General features: G+C 50.3%; 1 protein-coding gene across 1 annotated transcript in view; it reads left to right on the top strand.

Moving 5' to 3' along the window:
- The window catches only part of PARL (presenilin associated rhomboid like), a 31,810-nt gene extending 17,589 nt beyond the window's left edge, over nucleotides 1-14,221 (top strand). Inside the window, exons 5-10 of the mRNA XM_074189491.1 lie at nucleotides 172-267; nucleotides 1,359-1,508; nucleotides 3,643-3,713; nucleotides 6,943-7,044; nucleotides 8,944-9,041; nucleotides 12,679-14,221. Coding sequence (XP_074045592.1) covers nucleotides 172-267; nucleotides 1,359-1,508; nucleotides 3,643-3,713; nucleotides 6,943-7,044; nucleotides 8,944-9,041; nucleotides 12,679-12,790 — 629 coding nt within the window. The 3' untranslated portion in view covers nucleotides 12,791-14,221. The remainder of the gene's footprint in view (nucleotides 1-171; nucleotides 268-1,358; nucleotides 1,509-3,642; nucleotides 3,714-6,942; nucleotides 7,045-8,943; nucleotides 9,042-12,678) is intronic.
- The last annotated feature ends 1,168 nt before the right edge of the window (nucleotides 14,222-15,389 follow it).

Consider the following 15,389-nt stretch of genomic DNA (forward strand, 5'->3'; position numbering starts at 1 on the left):
TTTGGGGGCATCCTTAGCCCATCCATTATCTCCCCTGGGGCCACCATCTGCTCCCTTTGCTCTCCTTATAGAAGCTCCCCAGAAGAGTTAGTCACAACTGGTAACCTTTCTCACATGTCTCTATGTCCTATTTATCTCCCTGAATTCCAATTGCATTTCCTGTGTTTGTAGGAATCATAGCTGCCAACGTCTGTGTATTTTGTTTGTGGCGCATCCCTTCCCTCCAGAGGTCCATGATCAAGTACTTCACATCCAATCCAGCCTCCAGTAAGTCTCCCAGGGCTGGGCGGCTGGTTCACAGGGGTGGCTGTCCTCTGCCAGGTTGTCACCTGGAGCCTCCTTCCTTCCCTGAATGTGTTTCCCCTGGCTGCCGCCGCAGGCCCCCCCCCCCCCTCCCGTCAAGAAGCTGCTGAAGGGGAGGGGATAGAAGCATCTGCAGGAGTCTTCAGCCACGATCAGAGCTTGGTGATCATCTATCTAGCAGTGAGCCCCTGCCGGACCAGGCTTCCAACACCCACCATGTGGCCCTGTGTCAGACCAGTGCTGAAGCCTGGTAGGATCCAGCAGAGCGTAGAGCCTGCTGCTGGAGAACTCCAGGGGCCCAAGAATCACATTCTTTCTCTTTACCTTTTAATTATGATTTATTAGCTCTAAGCAAAACATGTGGCTGCTGTTAACTATGTAAAATAAGTTTACTTTCTGGGAAGTCATTGCACAAAACTTCATGGTTTTTACTGAGATGTCCTAGTAATGCCAACATCTTATTGGACAGGCATGGTTTCTTCCTTGTATCTGCATCCTTGGTGCCCACATACCCAGAGTAGATGCTTCATAGCTTGTAGAATAGATGTTTTGCCAGGGGTCTTTCTTCACTGGAGCTTGTGTTGCCAGGGATTCTGGAGCAGACATTGGCCACCAGATTGTTGGGGATCTGGAAAGAATTGGGGGTGGGGATGCCAGGAGGTGAGAGATAGAGCAGCCAGGCTTGTTTTGTCTTTGGGAGCAGGATGAGGAGGGCCACCTCACCAGCATTACCTGCCCTAGGATTTTCCCCCCAGATTGTTTGGCTGTGGGTAAGAAAATCTTGCCCAGACCTTCTTTCACATATTTCTGGGACTTTGTTCTCACCTCTTTCTGTTTTAATTACAATTGAAGTTTCCATACATTTAGTCTCAATGTGAAGTACATCCCTCTTGTAAAACAGACCAAGAACTGACCCTCGGGTGCTGGGAAAGCTCCAGCTCAGGGATCTGAACCCATTCAAGCCCCTGGGCTTCATGGTGACCTTGGAGCACCCAATCGTGCCCCAGACCCTGCCTCATCGTGATGCTGACGCTGACCCTCCTTTTTTCTTGCAGAAGCTCTTTGCTCCCCCATGTTGCTCTCCACCTTCAGCCACTTCTCCTTGTTACACATGGTGGCCAACATGTACGTGTTGTGGAGTTTCTCCACCAGCATAGTCAACATCCTTGGGAAAGAACAGTTCATGGCCGTCTACTTGTCTGCAGGTAAAGACCACAAAAGCCCATGAGTCTCACATGGTGTTTGATTCACTAACTTGGGAGAGAGAGCGCGCGGTGACCAATCCCGTGGCTAGCGTGGCTGAGCCATGTTTAGGGTTATGTACAGCCAAGGTGTCCTTGAGCCTGAGATTTCTGTTCAACAGATCCTCTGTATCTGGGCTGGAGATTGGAAGGGTGGGACACTGGGGTGGGGTCAGGCCTCTCCACCCCACCCCCACCAGCATGAGCCAAATCCCTGGACCTGCCCTAGCAGGCATGTGGCTGACTCAGCCCTAGAGCCGTAGGAACCTCCTGCTTGTGCACAGCTTCCTCTTCATTTGTTCAGTAACACCCCTCCCCTTTGTGGCCCTTGCTCTGGAACAAGAACCCCACTGATGTGGTTGTAGAGATCATTACATTCAACAACCATGGGGCTCCCAGATCCATGTGCTCTCAGGATCCTCGAGGTGCCAGGCCCCTCAGAAAAGCCACTGTGCCCTGGAAAAGAAACAGTGGGAGTATCAGAGATACGAGGAATCAACTAAGAGTGTCTTTGATCTGATGGAAACTTGCTGTTGAAATGAAATAACAGGAAAAGCAAAGAGAAGTCCAAGGGCATCAAAAGCATCACAGGAAATGATCCCTCTGGTGGACAGGCACAGCTGAAGCGGGTGGTCCTGTGGCTGCTCCCCTGGGCCTCCCCTTCCCCACCTGCAGGGGGGCTCCTTGCTGTACCTCTAACCCTTATTCCCTTGGGTCACTGGGAAAATCCAATGAGGTCATGCCTATGGCCTGGTGGTTCCTAGAAGTGAGAGTCCAAGTGGATGAAAAACTCACAGGAAGAATTATGGAGGTGCTCAGCCTGACCTAAAACTAAAACTCATAGAGAAAATAAACAAAGATCTGAATACCTTGAGAAAAGTCCCAGAAAGAGAACATGGAGGAAGCCTAGACGAAGCTCAAAAACTGCTCCTCACAGAGACAGATTGTGGCTGATGCTGAGATCTACTTCAGACTGTGAAGGTCACTTTGTCGGAAGGCTTCACTCAGAGATGGTGGATTGTTGACCCTTGAGAGTCCTTCTGACTATGACAGATGACCTTCTGGAGCAAAGCATAAACAGTGTTGTCAGAAGAACAAGCCGGAAGAGCTTCAAGGTGAGAAGATGAACCTGAGCTATGGCGCCTTGGGAGCAGCGAGCGCTGGAACACTGGGCAAAGCGGAGGAGTCGGGTCCTGGGATCCCAGGAATGATTCCCAGAAATCCTCCAGCTTGAGCAGTCCCCGCCTGGAGGAGGACCTCGGAGCCCCGACCCTCCCCCTCAGAGTGGGTGGGCAGGAAGATAAGGTGCCACAGTTGTTTTTAAATGCTTATTGAGTTGAACCACTCTTGTTTCCTATTTGGAGAGTGGAGAAACAAGCTGTAGTTTCTGCAGGTGATTGAACTGTTTCCCATTAAAATGACAACACTGAGGATGTGAAGAATTCTGTAGAAACATCAAAAGAAGAAAACAGACTCTGAGCAGCTCAGAAGTCACCTCTGTTCTGGCCGCTGCCATGGCCTCATCTGGCCTCCCAGAGTCCTTCCTTCCCTGATGGGTCTACCCCTTCTGCACCTCCTGCATCTTGTTCTGTTTCCTCCATTAAATCCTGCACATCAGCTGACCCGAGGGGCTGGGCCTCATCCATCAGAGCAGCACCTGGCGGGGGCTGGGGGGGGGGCGTCCATCTGCTCTTCCTGCCGGGCACCTGGCCCCACACCAGGGTCAGCCTGCCAGGAGAATTAACAGAAAGCAGCAGTGGCCATCATTGTGAATGTAGGTCTAATTATTTGACCAAATTGGAGAATTAGGTTTTTTTCTTTCATGTTTAGTTAAAATTGTTAAATTATAATAAAATTAAATTGTAAACGTGGGTAAATCACCCCCCGAAGGGGCAGGTGCAGGCAGCAGGCATCACCTCCTAGCACCCCAGAGACCAGGCTGCAGCCTGGCCCCAGCCTTCAGGGAGGAGGGGAGGATGGTGGTCCTGCCTCCCTGCCCCCCGGCTGGCCCTCAGGTCTGGCCTGCAGTCCTACAGTCCTACTGTCCCTGGCAGTAGTTCAGGGTCCTAATCCAGATGCTCTCTCTGCTTCCTTCCAGGTGTTGTTTCTACCTTTGTCAGTTATGTCAGCAAGGTGGCCACGGGCAGGTTCGGACCCTCTCTGGGGGCGGTAAGTCTTCACGTCAGAATACATTCTTAAACCCTTAAAGGCCTTATGTCTCGGGGGTTCTACAGCTCCATCTCCAGTGGCTGCCAAGCCTCTTCTCATGTAATGTCCTGTATTGGAGGTAGAAAAGTTGGTTATGGGCTTTTCATTTGAATTCTTATTGCTATCTTTTGGGGTTTGCATCACCTTTATTTCCAAATCCATCCCTCTTCTACCAGAATTTTGCTTATAAGAAAGAAAAAGAGGGTGGTTGTAGAAAGCCATGAGAATGAATGAAGACTTGGGCCATGTCTGACAGTGTATGTGCTGCTGCCCTTCCCCAGCCCCCCAACTCAGCAGAGAGGGGAAGGGGATGGGACCAGGCTCTGGTTTGTTACTGTTTGTGCCTGCTGCTCAGTGTGGGGATCCTCACCGGCACCCTTGGCTGGTTCTGTTGCCTTCACTTTGAATCAGTCCATAGAAGTCTTCCCAGTCTTCTTTGTGTTTGTCTCAGGCTGTGTGGTTATTTAATCCTTTCACGCCATAGACCAGAACTAAGAGTGGGTGGGTAGAGCCCCTCATGCTTGCCGTTGCACAGGACAAATCTGAACAGGTTTGCTTTTGAATTAATTGCAGTCGTTTAACATGGAAAAGAAAACTCATGGACAAGATCATTCGACTACTCCTTCAGTGGGCCACACTTCTGGAAAGTCTGAATCACGGGTTTTTTTCCAAATTGAATTAATAATATTAATACAACTCCCTGGTGAACTAGAGAAGACAATAACTGTAGATCCACCAACAAGTCCTTTTCTAGAGTGAAGACCCCTTTGAGAGTGTGTCAGCATTTAATTCTTTTACATTTATGTCTGTATTTTCATGTTTAAGAAAACTAGAGCCATGGTCTTCTGCTTCTCTGTCTAAAGCATTGTTGTTTTTAGTTCATGGAGCATCATCCTAGATAAATTTAAAGTTTCCTTGGCCAGAACAGATGGGAGAGGGAATGACCCACAGGGTCAGAAATGCCTATATGTCCGTGCTGCCAGAAACACTCATGTCTGGGGGCCTGACTCTGAGGTCAGAGGATCTGAGTTTCGGGCGCAGCACTTTTGCTGACAGGGTTCCTTTGGGTAACAAACTTCTGGGGTTGCAGCTTCTCCATCCCTAATGAACATCACACATTGCAGTCACCCAAGAAAATTGCTTGTTGAGTTGAATTTTATCTAGTTCTGAGGCATGGAGTAGTATGGGAGAATGAGCACTGACTTCTCCAGGCACAAGGCCTGAGTTCAAATCCTGCCTCTATACTCCCTCTGTGATTTTGGGGAAGACCCCCAGGGTCCTTAGTGAGGACTTGGCTTCCATTCTCCTTGAGGTTCTCTCTATTCCTAGGTTTATGATACCATGAGTATAAGGTGCTAAATGGGTTCTAGCTCATTCCAGAAACCTGTGAGGAAGATCTGGATCATTAGGAGAAACAGACTCAGTCCCTTGACAAGCAAGGGCCAGATGGCCAGCTTTTCCTTGTTGTCCCTGCCCCCTTCAAGCCACGGTCTGTGACCTCATGCACCAAAAATACCGTGGGGGTCAGTGGCACTGCCTGCCTCTGGTTTTTCGAGGTGGCCGCAGGCCCAGACTGACATCATCACTATGTTGGGGTCAGGGTACTGTGTTTCCCTCTGTGGCTGATCAGACCCACATGAGCTTGGAAGGCCCCCCTCCACAAGCCAGGCACAGATAGACCCATGATTACTTGGGGCAGAGGCAGATGGCATCCATTTTGCAGCCAACACTCCTACCCATCCCAGGGTCAGACCCAGGGGGACTGGGCAGTCAAGTCAAGTGCAGGAGAGCCACCAGGCTCCCTCCCCTCCAGGCCAAAGAAGAAAGGCAGTCTGGCGAAAAGGCTGATGATTCCCAAGTGACCAGTGCTCTCCATTAAGTGTTATCAAGTTCTGAAGATGCTTAAAAATTTCAATTGTAGTGAAAAAATAGATAGAGCCACCACATAGCCCTAGACCGGATTATGGGGGCACGGGATTGCTGTGGATCCTCTTAGAATTCAAGACCTCAAGTCTCTTGTACAAACCACAGCCCAAAGACACAAGAACAGACTTGTGTACAGAACGTTCGTGTTTGATTATGGGAAGCTTAGGGCCCCCTTTTTCAAGTGTTCATTTTTTCTTTTACATTTTTTTCCTAATAAAAATCTTATTTCCCTTTCTTCCCATCTCCACCCTCTCCCCATTATCGAGAAGAAGGAATAAACTCATGACAAATGTGCTTAGTCAAGCAAAATAAATTCCCACATTGGCCATATCTGAAAAGTCATGGGTCTCCTCATCCCCTCCTGGTCTATGGAACTGGGTCTGATCATTGCATTGATTGTTGGTATGTGATTTCAGCATTTTAAAAAATGTCCAAACATGTTACTGAATAGTGTGTGAATCCTGGACTTCATTCCCCAAACCTTTATTGAGCCCCATCCATGAGGAGGCCTTATTCTTGGGGCCAAGTGGGCTGTCTTCGATCTTAGCAGGAGGCAGAGGACAGGTGATAGCCACCCAAGGCTACACTGGGTGGATACACTGGGAGAACCTCTTCTGGGGCCAGAGGGGTGCTGGCGGAGGAGGTGGCATCTGAGTGGGTCTGGAAAAGAGAGCCTGGTGGGAGTGCCCAAGACAGAGGCTGGGGAGACCTGTCTCTTGAGGAGGCATTTCAGATGGAGGCAGCAGCCCTCCCCAGGCTCATGACAGTCTTGCATAAGTTTCCATTTTGAAACAGGTTATTAGGAATCACCTTAACTATTCATCAGGGGACAGCCAGGTGGTTGGCAAGCAGTGGCAAAGTTTGCCCATTATTTATAAGAACAACTAAGTAGTAACTCCAGGCTGGGGCTCAAGGGGCTGGTGGGGCTTTATTTCCAGCAGCCCTCCCTGCCTGGTGTGCAGATAGCTCAGAGAGGAAGCGAGTGTCCAGGCCAGGATCTCAGTCATCGGTCAATCATGAACTCTGAGGAGGGCTGACCCTGACCAGGCCTTGTTCCCTGCCCTCACAGATCTCCCCTGCTAGGAAGGGGTCAGTGGCAGCCCCCAAAGCTGGTGAAGGCTGCCTGCCCAGGTCAGCCTCGGCAGTGGGAGGGCCATAGGGAAGGGATGCAACTGCTGCCACCTATCTGTCCTCCCCGGGAGGGACATTCACAGGGTCTCTGGGTCAGTCCAGTAACCACCCTCTCTCCTTTTCTCCTTTGTAGTCAGGAGCCATCATGACCGTCCTGGCAGCTGTCTGTACAAAGATCCCTGAGGGGAAGCTGGCCATCATCTTCCTCCCCATGTTCACCTTCACTGCAGGAAATGTGAGTGCCTGGGATGGGGTTCTCAATCTTGGGGTGGTCAGAGGTGGGCACACCTCTTAATTTTACAATTTTTCCCCTAATCTCGCTTCCTTTCCCCTCACCTCAAGGCAGTCTGTTAGTCTTTCCATTGTTTCTATTGTATACATTGATCTCAGTTGAATGTGATAAGAGAGAAATCATATCCTTAAAGAAGAAAAATAAAAGTATGAGATCGTAAAATTACATAATAAGATAACGGGTTTTTTCCCCTAAATTAAAGGTAATAGTCCTTGGTCTTTGTTCAAACTCTACAATGCTTTCTCTGAATCCAGATGGTATTCTCCATCGCAGATAACCCCAAATTGTCCCTGATTGTTGCACTGATGGAACGAGTGAGTCCATCAAGGTTGATCATCGCCCCCATGTTGCTGTTAGGGTGGACAGTGTTCTTCTGCTTCTGCTCATCTCACTCAGCATCAATTCATGTAAATCCCTCCAGGCTTCCCTGAATTCCCATCCCTCCTGGTTTCTAATAGAACAATAGTGTTCCACGACAGTTTGCTAAGCCATTCCCCAGTTGATGGACATTCATGTGATTTTCAGTTCTTTGCCACCACAAACAGGGCTGCTATGGATCAAAGGGTATGCACATTTTTGTTGCCCTTAAAGAGGCCTTTTGACTTGGCTTAGTTAGGCCCCTGTTCCAGGGAGTAGTGAGCATCTCTAGAGCACCTGCTGTGTGTAGGATCTGCCAGGTAGAGACTGGAGGAAACTGAGGCAGGAATGAAACACCTTGCCTGGGGTCATCCAACTAGTAAGTGTCTGAGGTAGGATTTGAACTCAGGTTTTCCCCAACCCAGGTTGCGCATTCTGTCACATAAGTCTAACCCAGACAGGATCCTGAGAAAATGAATGAACACTGTCCACCCTAACAGCAACATGGGGGTGATGATCAACCTTGATGGACTCACTCGTTCCATCAGTGCAACAATGAATTCTGGGAAGTGGGGAAGGAAGAACTCAGGTTGGAAACCAGGAAATGACACAGGTCCTGTTCTCAGGGACTTCTTGGGGACAGTGATCTGGGGTTCAGACAAAGACCCTAGTGAGGACGGGCACCGGATACGACATGAGCTATTAGCATCCTTTTTGTCTGGTTCAGGACAGGTCCTATCCTCCAGGACCACCACCTGGCCATCTTGGAATGGAACCCTTCTGAGGGAGCTGGGCCCCCTTACCCACAGGGATGTTCCTTCTGGCTTCCTGGCTGCCCCTCAACTGACCAGGGCTTTAGTCTTTTCATCTCAATTTAACATTTCTTCCAACACAGAAATAACTTGAAAAAATATAATAACAGTCAGGAGTCTCTTAGGGGGAGCAGTGGGGTCTGCAGCTCCCCTCCCCACTCCTCCCCACTCACCTCTGGGTGACTGAGCAGGGGGAGTGGCCAGAATCATCCATGAGGATGCCTCCCCCCCAGACCACCAGTCTCTGAAAAGACTGTTGATAGCTGGGCAATCCAACCCAGGTGGGTCTCAGTCTCCTCCCACCCTAGGAGCTGGCCCCAGAGCAAAGAATTAGCCTCTTACTCTAGGTTCCAGCTGGGAATGGCTTCTAGGCCCTTTTTTCTCAGTATTCTGTCTGTTCTGAAAGACTGCATTGGGTGTGCCCCTCCTGGAAGGGGAGGGCTTTGGTTCCCCTTACCTTTGCCCTCTAAAATCTCAGAAGCACCCCCAATCCCCACTTATATGGTGTTCTGATTTAGGGTGTCCCATCACTGCTGGTTAACATTCCCCAAAATATTTTCACTTGAAGCAAATCCTGAGTTGTGAATTGTTGCCATTTGGGCAGCTGTGGGTTCGGTGTGGAAATAAGAGCCCCCACCAGAGTTTCCTCATGTCCTTTTGTGTTGGATTTTAGGCCCTGAAAGCCATTATTGCAATGGATACAGCCGGGATGATCCTGGGATGGAAATTTTTTGATCATGCGGCACATCTTGGGGGAGCCCTTTTTGGAATGTAAGTGAATTCATACTCTTGTCTGTAAAATGGAAATATTCAGTTGTGACTACCCCCCCCCCAGTCCCTCATTAGCTATGGCTGTTTACATGGCACAGTCAATGGGGTGGGCAGCATCCTGCCCTCATCTGATTGAGATGTCCTCCATCTGGAATTGATTAGATACAGCCCTGACTATCCTCTCCCTCCTTAATTTCTCATCAACCTTGATCAGAGCTGGCCATTGCCTCACAAAGCCTTTCTGGAAGAGCCAGGGAGGTTTATTTGGAGAAGAGAAGGCTCAGTGGGGCCCCAGGAGCTGTGATCAATTATGTGGGGCCCCAGAGAAGAGCCCTAGGTGCTGAGGAGGACCAGCCGGAGAGGGGCACCTCTGAGGGGAGGCTGAGAATATTGCAACAGCAAAATACAAAAAGATTGTAAATGAAAAGTATTTCATAAATTCTGCGCATTACTTTCCAAACCAATTCTGCCTGTCTTGAGCTTTCCTGTAAATTTCCTTCTGTTTTCTTCTGTACATTTAAAACACTATTTCGAAGGCATTGCTAATTTCCAGTTAAAATCAGAGCGCAGTTAGGCAAGATGCCCCACACCATGGCCATTCCAATGGGAGTCTGCCTCTTCCGCCATGGATTCCATCCCCTTGCTGTCGGCAGGCATCTTCCTTGCTCCATCGTGCTCCTGGAGATGTGGAAGAGGTCTTCAGTCTTTCTCAGTGATTTTTCTTCTCAGTCTCCTGGCTCTGCTCACTTCATCCTCTAGCAGTTTATTCTTCAAGAGTCTCTGAAATAGTTTCTTTCATTTCTTCGGTTGCAGCACTACTCCATCCTATTCATACACCCCAGTTTGTTCAGCTCTTTCCCAGTTGATGGAACCCTCTTAGAGTCTGGTTCCCTAATCCTCTTTGTCCTTTTAACTCTTGATTAAGGATAAAGAAGGTTATTTTACTTGCAGTTGTTCCTTCCCAGTGTTATCCTAACCCATCCTCCCTTGCTTTCCTTCTTGAGATTGATGTATTTCTGTACCAAAAGCCCTGTGTTCAAGCCTCCTTTGTCCTGTTCACTAGAGTGAAGGTCACTGGTGCCTGGACCCTGGGCCCCTGTTCTCTTAGCTTCCCTTCTCTGTCTTGCCCTATACACCTCAGGACAGAACAAGCCTCTTCCTGGTCCTCTGTGGTTCTTATTTCTCTCTGACAAGGTCCCTTTGGAAGGAATCTTCTTCTTGTTCTTGGTTCTCTTTACATGCTGGGTCTGCCACCGCTTCATGCTCTGATTGCTCCATTCTTTTGACCTGGACTCTTGTGTTTGCATTCCAGTGCTCCTCTTCAACTCTTGTCTTTTCATTTGCTTCAAAGCTCTATATTTGTAAAAATTCGGTCTTCCAGCATTAGTTGTTTTATATATGAGTCCAGATGTATCATAATATTCCAGTCTCCTCCAATGTGGAGTAGAAGCTGCCGGGTCTTCCATGATCCTGGCTCCAACTCCTTGCTTCTTGAGCTGCTTCTTTGTGGATGGTTGCTGTATCTTTTCTTTGACGTGAAGGATTTTGACTGTGACCTTCCTCAGACTTTTCCTTTGGGGGTTCCTTTCAGGAGATGGATTCTTTTTCTCTTTGCTTTGCCCTCTGCTTTGAATAGACATAGATAATTTTTGTTTATTATTTCTTGAAATAATAGTGTCTTGGTTGCTTTTTTTTTAATCACAATTTTCAGGAAGTTGATTGCTTCCCTGATTCTCTCACCTCGTCCTACTTTCCAGATCAGTTTTTAAAATCAGAAATGTTCATTTATTTTTCAGTCTTTTTATTTTTGTTCTAATATTTCTTGCTGACTCATGGAAGTCTTGCTATCTCTTTAGTCTATTTTAAGGAGTCTTACTGAGGGAGGAAGCTCAGGGAGGCTTCCTGGAGGAGCCGGCCTGGGGGTTGGGTTGTAAAGCATAGAAAGAAATTTCAATAAGTAAGATAAACTAGTCCAGGTGCAGGGAACATTATGGACCAGAGGTGGAAGGAGATTGATCTCAGGTCAGGGAGGGAATAGCACAAAGGATGATCTGATACGGTCACCCAGGCAGGGTGAGCTGTTGTAGTGGTTAGGCTACCGGGTCTTTGTTTCAGAAAGCTCTAGGTTCAAGTCCTGCCCCGACAGGTGGGTACTATTGTGGGACTCAGCAAGTTCCTGAGGCTGAGCCGCTGCATTGGTGAAGGCCATCTCTCCCTGGGAGGCGTCCCTTCCACCTGTGAAATCCGAGTCTGGTTTTCTGTACACATTTAGTGACATGGTTTCACACACACACACATCGAGGCTCCATAAACAGCCAGTGCATGCAGGTCCCACAGGGGGAGGGTGGGCTTTGGAAATCCTACCTTTTTTCTTTTTTTGTTTAAGGAGTAGCGATGTGTTGCATGGGAACAGTTTCTTCTCGTAGGAGGTGCCACCAGGAAAGGTGCCATTTATAACTTTGCCGATTATTGAATAAACATCCCAGCACAGGCAGTGAGTGATTCATGGTGGTGAAAGCCTCCTTGACGGCTTCACAGAATAAGGCATAGAAGCAGCTAATGAACAGTGGTGGAATTTGTGCTGATTAGGCTCCACGGAGTTTCATATTAACACCCGAAAAGTTCCAACACTTGTCAGCTCGCTCTCCCACCCTCCTCCTCTGTCTCTGATGGCCCTGGACCGGGCTGCAGATTTGTCTTCCCAGTGCATTCTGGAACCAAGAATCCGAAAGGCTGCAGACGTCTTCTCAGCTTCTAAACATGCCTCCTCTCCCAGGTCCGGAGGTTCTCTGACTTGTCCCTGAGAAGTCTTTGTCTTTTTTCCAGTCCCAAAGGCCATTTGCAATAGCAGGCAGTCTGGATGGTTTTGGGGGGGCCTGGTTGTCAGCCACCTCGAGCCCCCCACCATTCCATCCCCGGGAGGGAGGACACCCTGCCATGCGATGTCTGAAGGCTGCTCCTCAATTGCCTGTGACTCATTCAGCCTCTGGGTCTTTATTCATTTCATCTCCTCTTTCCTAGATCCAAATGAATTATGCCGCAACTCAATTCAACCTGTGTACGCTGATGCTGTCGAGGGATCGGGCCCTTGATGCTCTGTGGGGAGAGTCAGGAGGGGGAGGCTGGTGGGACCTGGCAGAGGCACACCACCTTATCACTGAGCACATGAGACTCTGGTGGGATCATTCATTATATACTTGTTATTGTTGAAATGCTTCTCAGATTTTAACCTTTTTCTGGACGAGTCCAGAACACTGGTTTCTTGATGGAGTTCAGCACACGCACAAATCAAGTTAGCAGGTGTCTATTGAGCCCGCTCCGAGAGGAGCTGTAGAGACAATGTGGTCCTTGGTGGATGCGGTCCCATTCATGTGTTTCATCATCACCAAGTGGAGGTTGGGCCACAGGGACTGCACACCCCAAGAGGTGGGAGACCTTGTGTCCAGAATGCAAACCCGGCCCTCCCTGTCATCCCAGGTGCACCCATTCAGGGAGCTGCCATTCATTAATGACGTTTCAGCACCAACCCAGGTCACCTGAGCGGCTGGCCTTAAAATGCAGGCATGCTGGTCGGCGCGGCTGCCCTCCAGGGATGTCGCTGGACTCCAAGCCTGATTTCTTGTTTTCTTTCTCCCAGATGGTATATCACACACGGCCACGAGCTGATCTGGAAAAACAGAGAGCCACTGGTGAAAATTTGGCACGAAATGAGGACTAATAACCCCAAGAAAGGAGGCGGGTCTGAGTGATCCTGTCAGAAGAACATCCCACTTCTGAGGGCCCCCATCTAGAAGACCAGAGAGAGTGGAGTCCGAGTGATCCTGTCTGGGCCTGAGCCGTGGCCCAGAAACCCAAGCCCGGATCTGGGCACCTCTGGGGCCTGGAGCTGGAGCAGTATTTCCAGATGTGTGTCTCCAGTAGGGAATGAATTGAGAGAAAGTTGGCACAATAAATGTTTCTGTCTCTAGTCTGTAAGCAGAGGATGTTTCTTGAGGGCGCGGACGCTGCCGCTGCAGTTCTCACCTCCTGCTCCAACCCCGGTGAGTAAGCCGGCCTCGGCTTGGTCCTTGCTCCCCAGTGAACCGACTCGGGGGGCTTCTGCTGGTTCTGGATGGCTTTCCAGCATCCTGCAGGGGTTGGGCACAGGGGCAGTTACCCAGCTTGGCTGTTGATCCAGGTGATTATTCAGGGCGCTTCCCTTGGTGGTTGGAGAATGAAGGCTCCTTGCTGACCCAGCCTGGGAGGGTCCCAGGACAGGAAGTGTCCGCAGCTGTGGTGAGTGGAGGACACTGCAGAAGTCATAGCCCAGCGGGGGGTGGGGCAGTCACTTTGGGGAGGAATTCCCATTTGAGTCTGGGCCCTGTCTCCTGACGTTGGCTTCTGCTCGGGTTCCAATGTCCACCATTATCTGCTGGTCAGAAGCATAATTGCCCCCCTCAGGGCAGTCTCCTTCAGCCAGGAGAATTAGTTCTTAGAAATTCTAATTGTTAGAAAATTTAAAACAACATCAATATTTTTAATTTTTCCTGAAAAGTTAACAGGAAACATTTTTTAAATGGAGAGAGACATCCTGAACCTAGAACATAAGGGCAGGAGAGTTTTCCTCCTTCGCCATCAGGAATAGCACAAAATCCACTCCTTGAGGCGCTCCAGAAGACCGCGCTGGCGGCCAGCCTTCCTGTCCTGTCCTGCCTCCCGTTGTGGAATGACCTTGGGGTCTCCCCATCCCCCCTTGAGGCCCACCCAGGGAAGGAGGTGCCCCAGGCATCTCTCCCTAATACATTGTCAGATTCCCCCTGTATGGGAGCTGGGGGAGGTCCTTGATCCAAGTTGGGGAGCATCGCTTGCCAGCTCTTCTGGCCAGGCCTTATGCTGAAGGTCCAGGGACAGCCCCTGGGGAGCTTCCGGCTAGTGGGGGGCCCCTGGGGTAGGCAGGTCATAGTGGAGGCAGAACTTGGCTGTTCTCTTTTTCTAGTTTCATATCCCAGTATTGGATTGGAGATGGCCCCTGGGGCCAGCAGGCAGGGCTCCCCAAGGAACCTTGTCCGGGAGGACCCCACCTCCGTCCTCTGGCCCCAGGGGTGGGCTGCGTGTTGGGCAGATGGTCATGTTTGGGGGGACCATGTAGATGTGTATTCATGTATGTGCTGAGAGATGTGAGGACAAAAGGAATCAATAAAATATTGTTTTTTAAAGAAGAAAAACTTCCCATCCCTTCCCTTCCTCCCCTCGTCCCCCCGGGCTCCACTCCTCATCTGTAAAGGAGAAGATTGGACTCCATCGGCCTTAAGGTTCCCTTGTTCGCGTGAATGTGGCCAAGAATGTCAGTGGAGACTTGCCAGAATCTTGCTTTTTTCCCTTTTTGAGAATTGGGTTGGGCTGCCCCCCCCCCCAGCTAAGGCTTCGAGTACCTGCTGGCCCTCCCCCCCTTCCACCCCCTGATTCTCACCTTTCTCTGACACCCCCTGCCTCTCCCCTTCCTCTGATACCCCCAACCCCCCCTTCCTCCAACACCATGGGCTCACAGCAGGGAGGGGGCTCAGGAATGGTCACGTTCTTGCCCAGTGATGCGGGGACTGAAGAATCAGGGTCTGTCCCCCGAGACACTGCTGGCGGCTCTCTGGGGCTCGACTGTAAAGTGCTGACTGCGCCCCTAGTCCTCACCAGACTTTGACCTTCCAGCCTGAGGATCCCCCTCTTGGGCCTCAGCCCCCTGCCCCATCTGTGCCCTCCCCCATCCCCTCACAGTAAGGGGGCCTGGCTTCCTCTCGGTGGGCTCCCAGCACCGTGTCCCCAATGCACGTCGGGGCTGCTGGGACCTCTGTCTCTCCCCCATCAGCTGCTCTGGGCCGGGGCACCAAGAGGTACCTTGAGGGAACGTGGGGAACAGATCTGGAGCTGGAAGGGACCCTCAGAAACCCCCGGTTCTGGTGCCATGCGTTCGGGGCTGGGCCTGGGAGGAGAGAATGGGGATAAGGAAAAACCGATCTGGGGAATCCCAGCCGGATCGCTGTTCCCAAGGAGCTCTTCCTTCCTGCCTGAGGGGCCGCAGGTCGCAGCACCCGGGCCCAGCCCTGGCTTATCTGACAGGTTCACCCAGCTTTGGTTGCTTTTTCTCCCCAGATGCTCAACAGACCGGGTCAGACCAGGACCCCATCAGTTGTAGAGTGGGAAGCTGGGATTAGCTCATATGGGTTTCAGGCTGGACTTGAACCCAGACCTTCCTGCTCCTTTCTAGAGTCGCAGCCTCCCAGACAGAAGGCCAGTCCAGCTTAGGGAATCCTGTCTGCCATCTTAAGCCTGCGCTGTGGGCCCCCAAAGAACAAGCATTCCCTGCCCCCGGGCCCT

This window comes from Macrotis lagotis, chromosome 5, assembly GCF_037893015.1.
Source record: "Macrotis lagotis isolate mMagLag1 chromosome 5, bilby.v1.9.chrom.fasta, whole genome shotgun sequence".
Classification (NCBI taxonomy): Eukaryota; Metazoa; Chordata; class Mammalia; order Peramelemorphia; family Peramelidae; genus Macrotis; species Macrotis lagotis.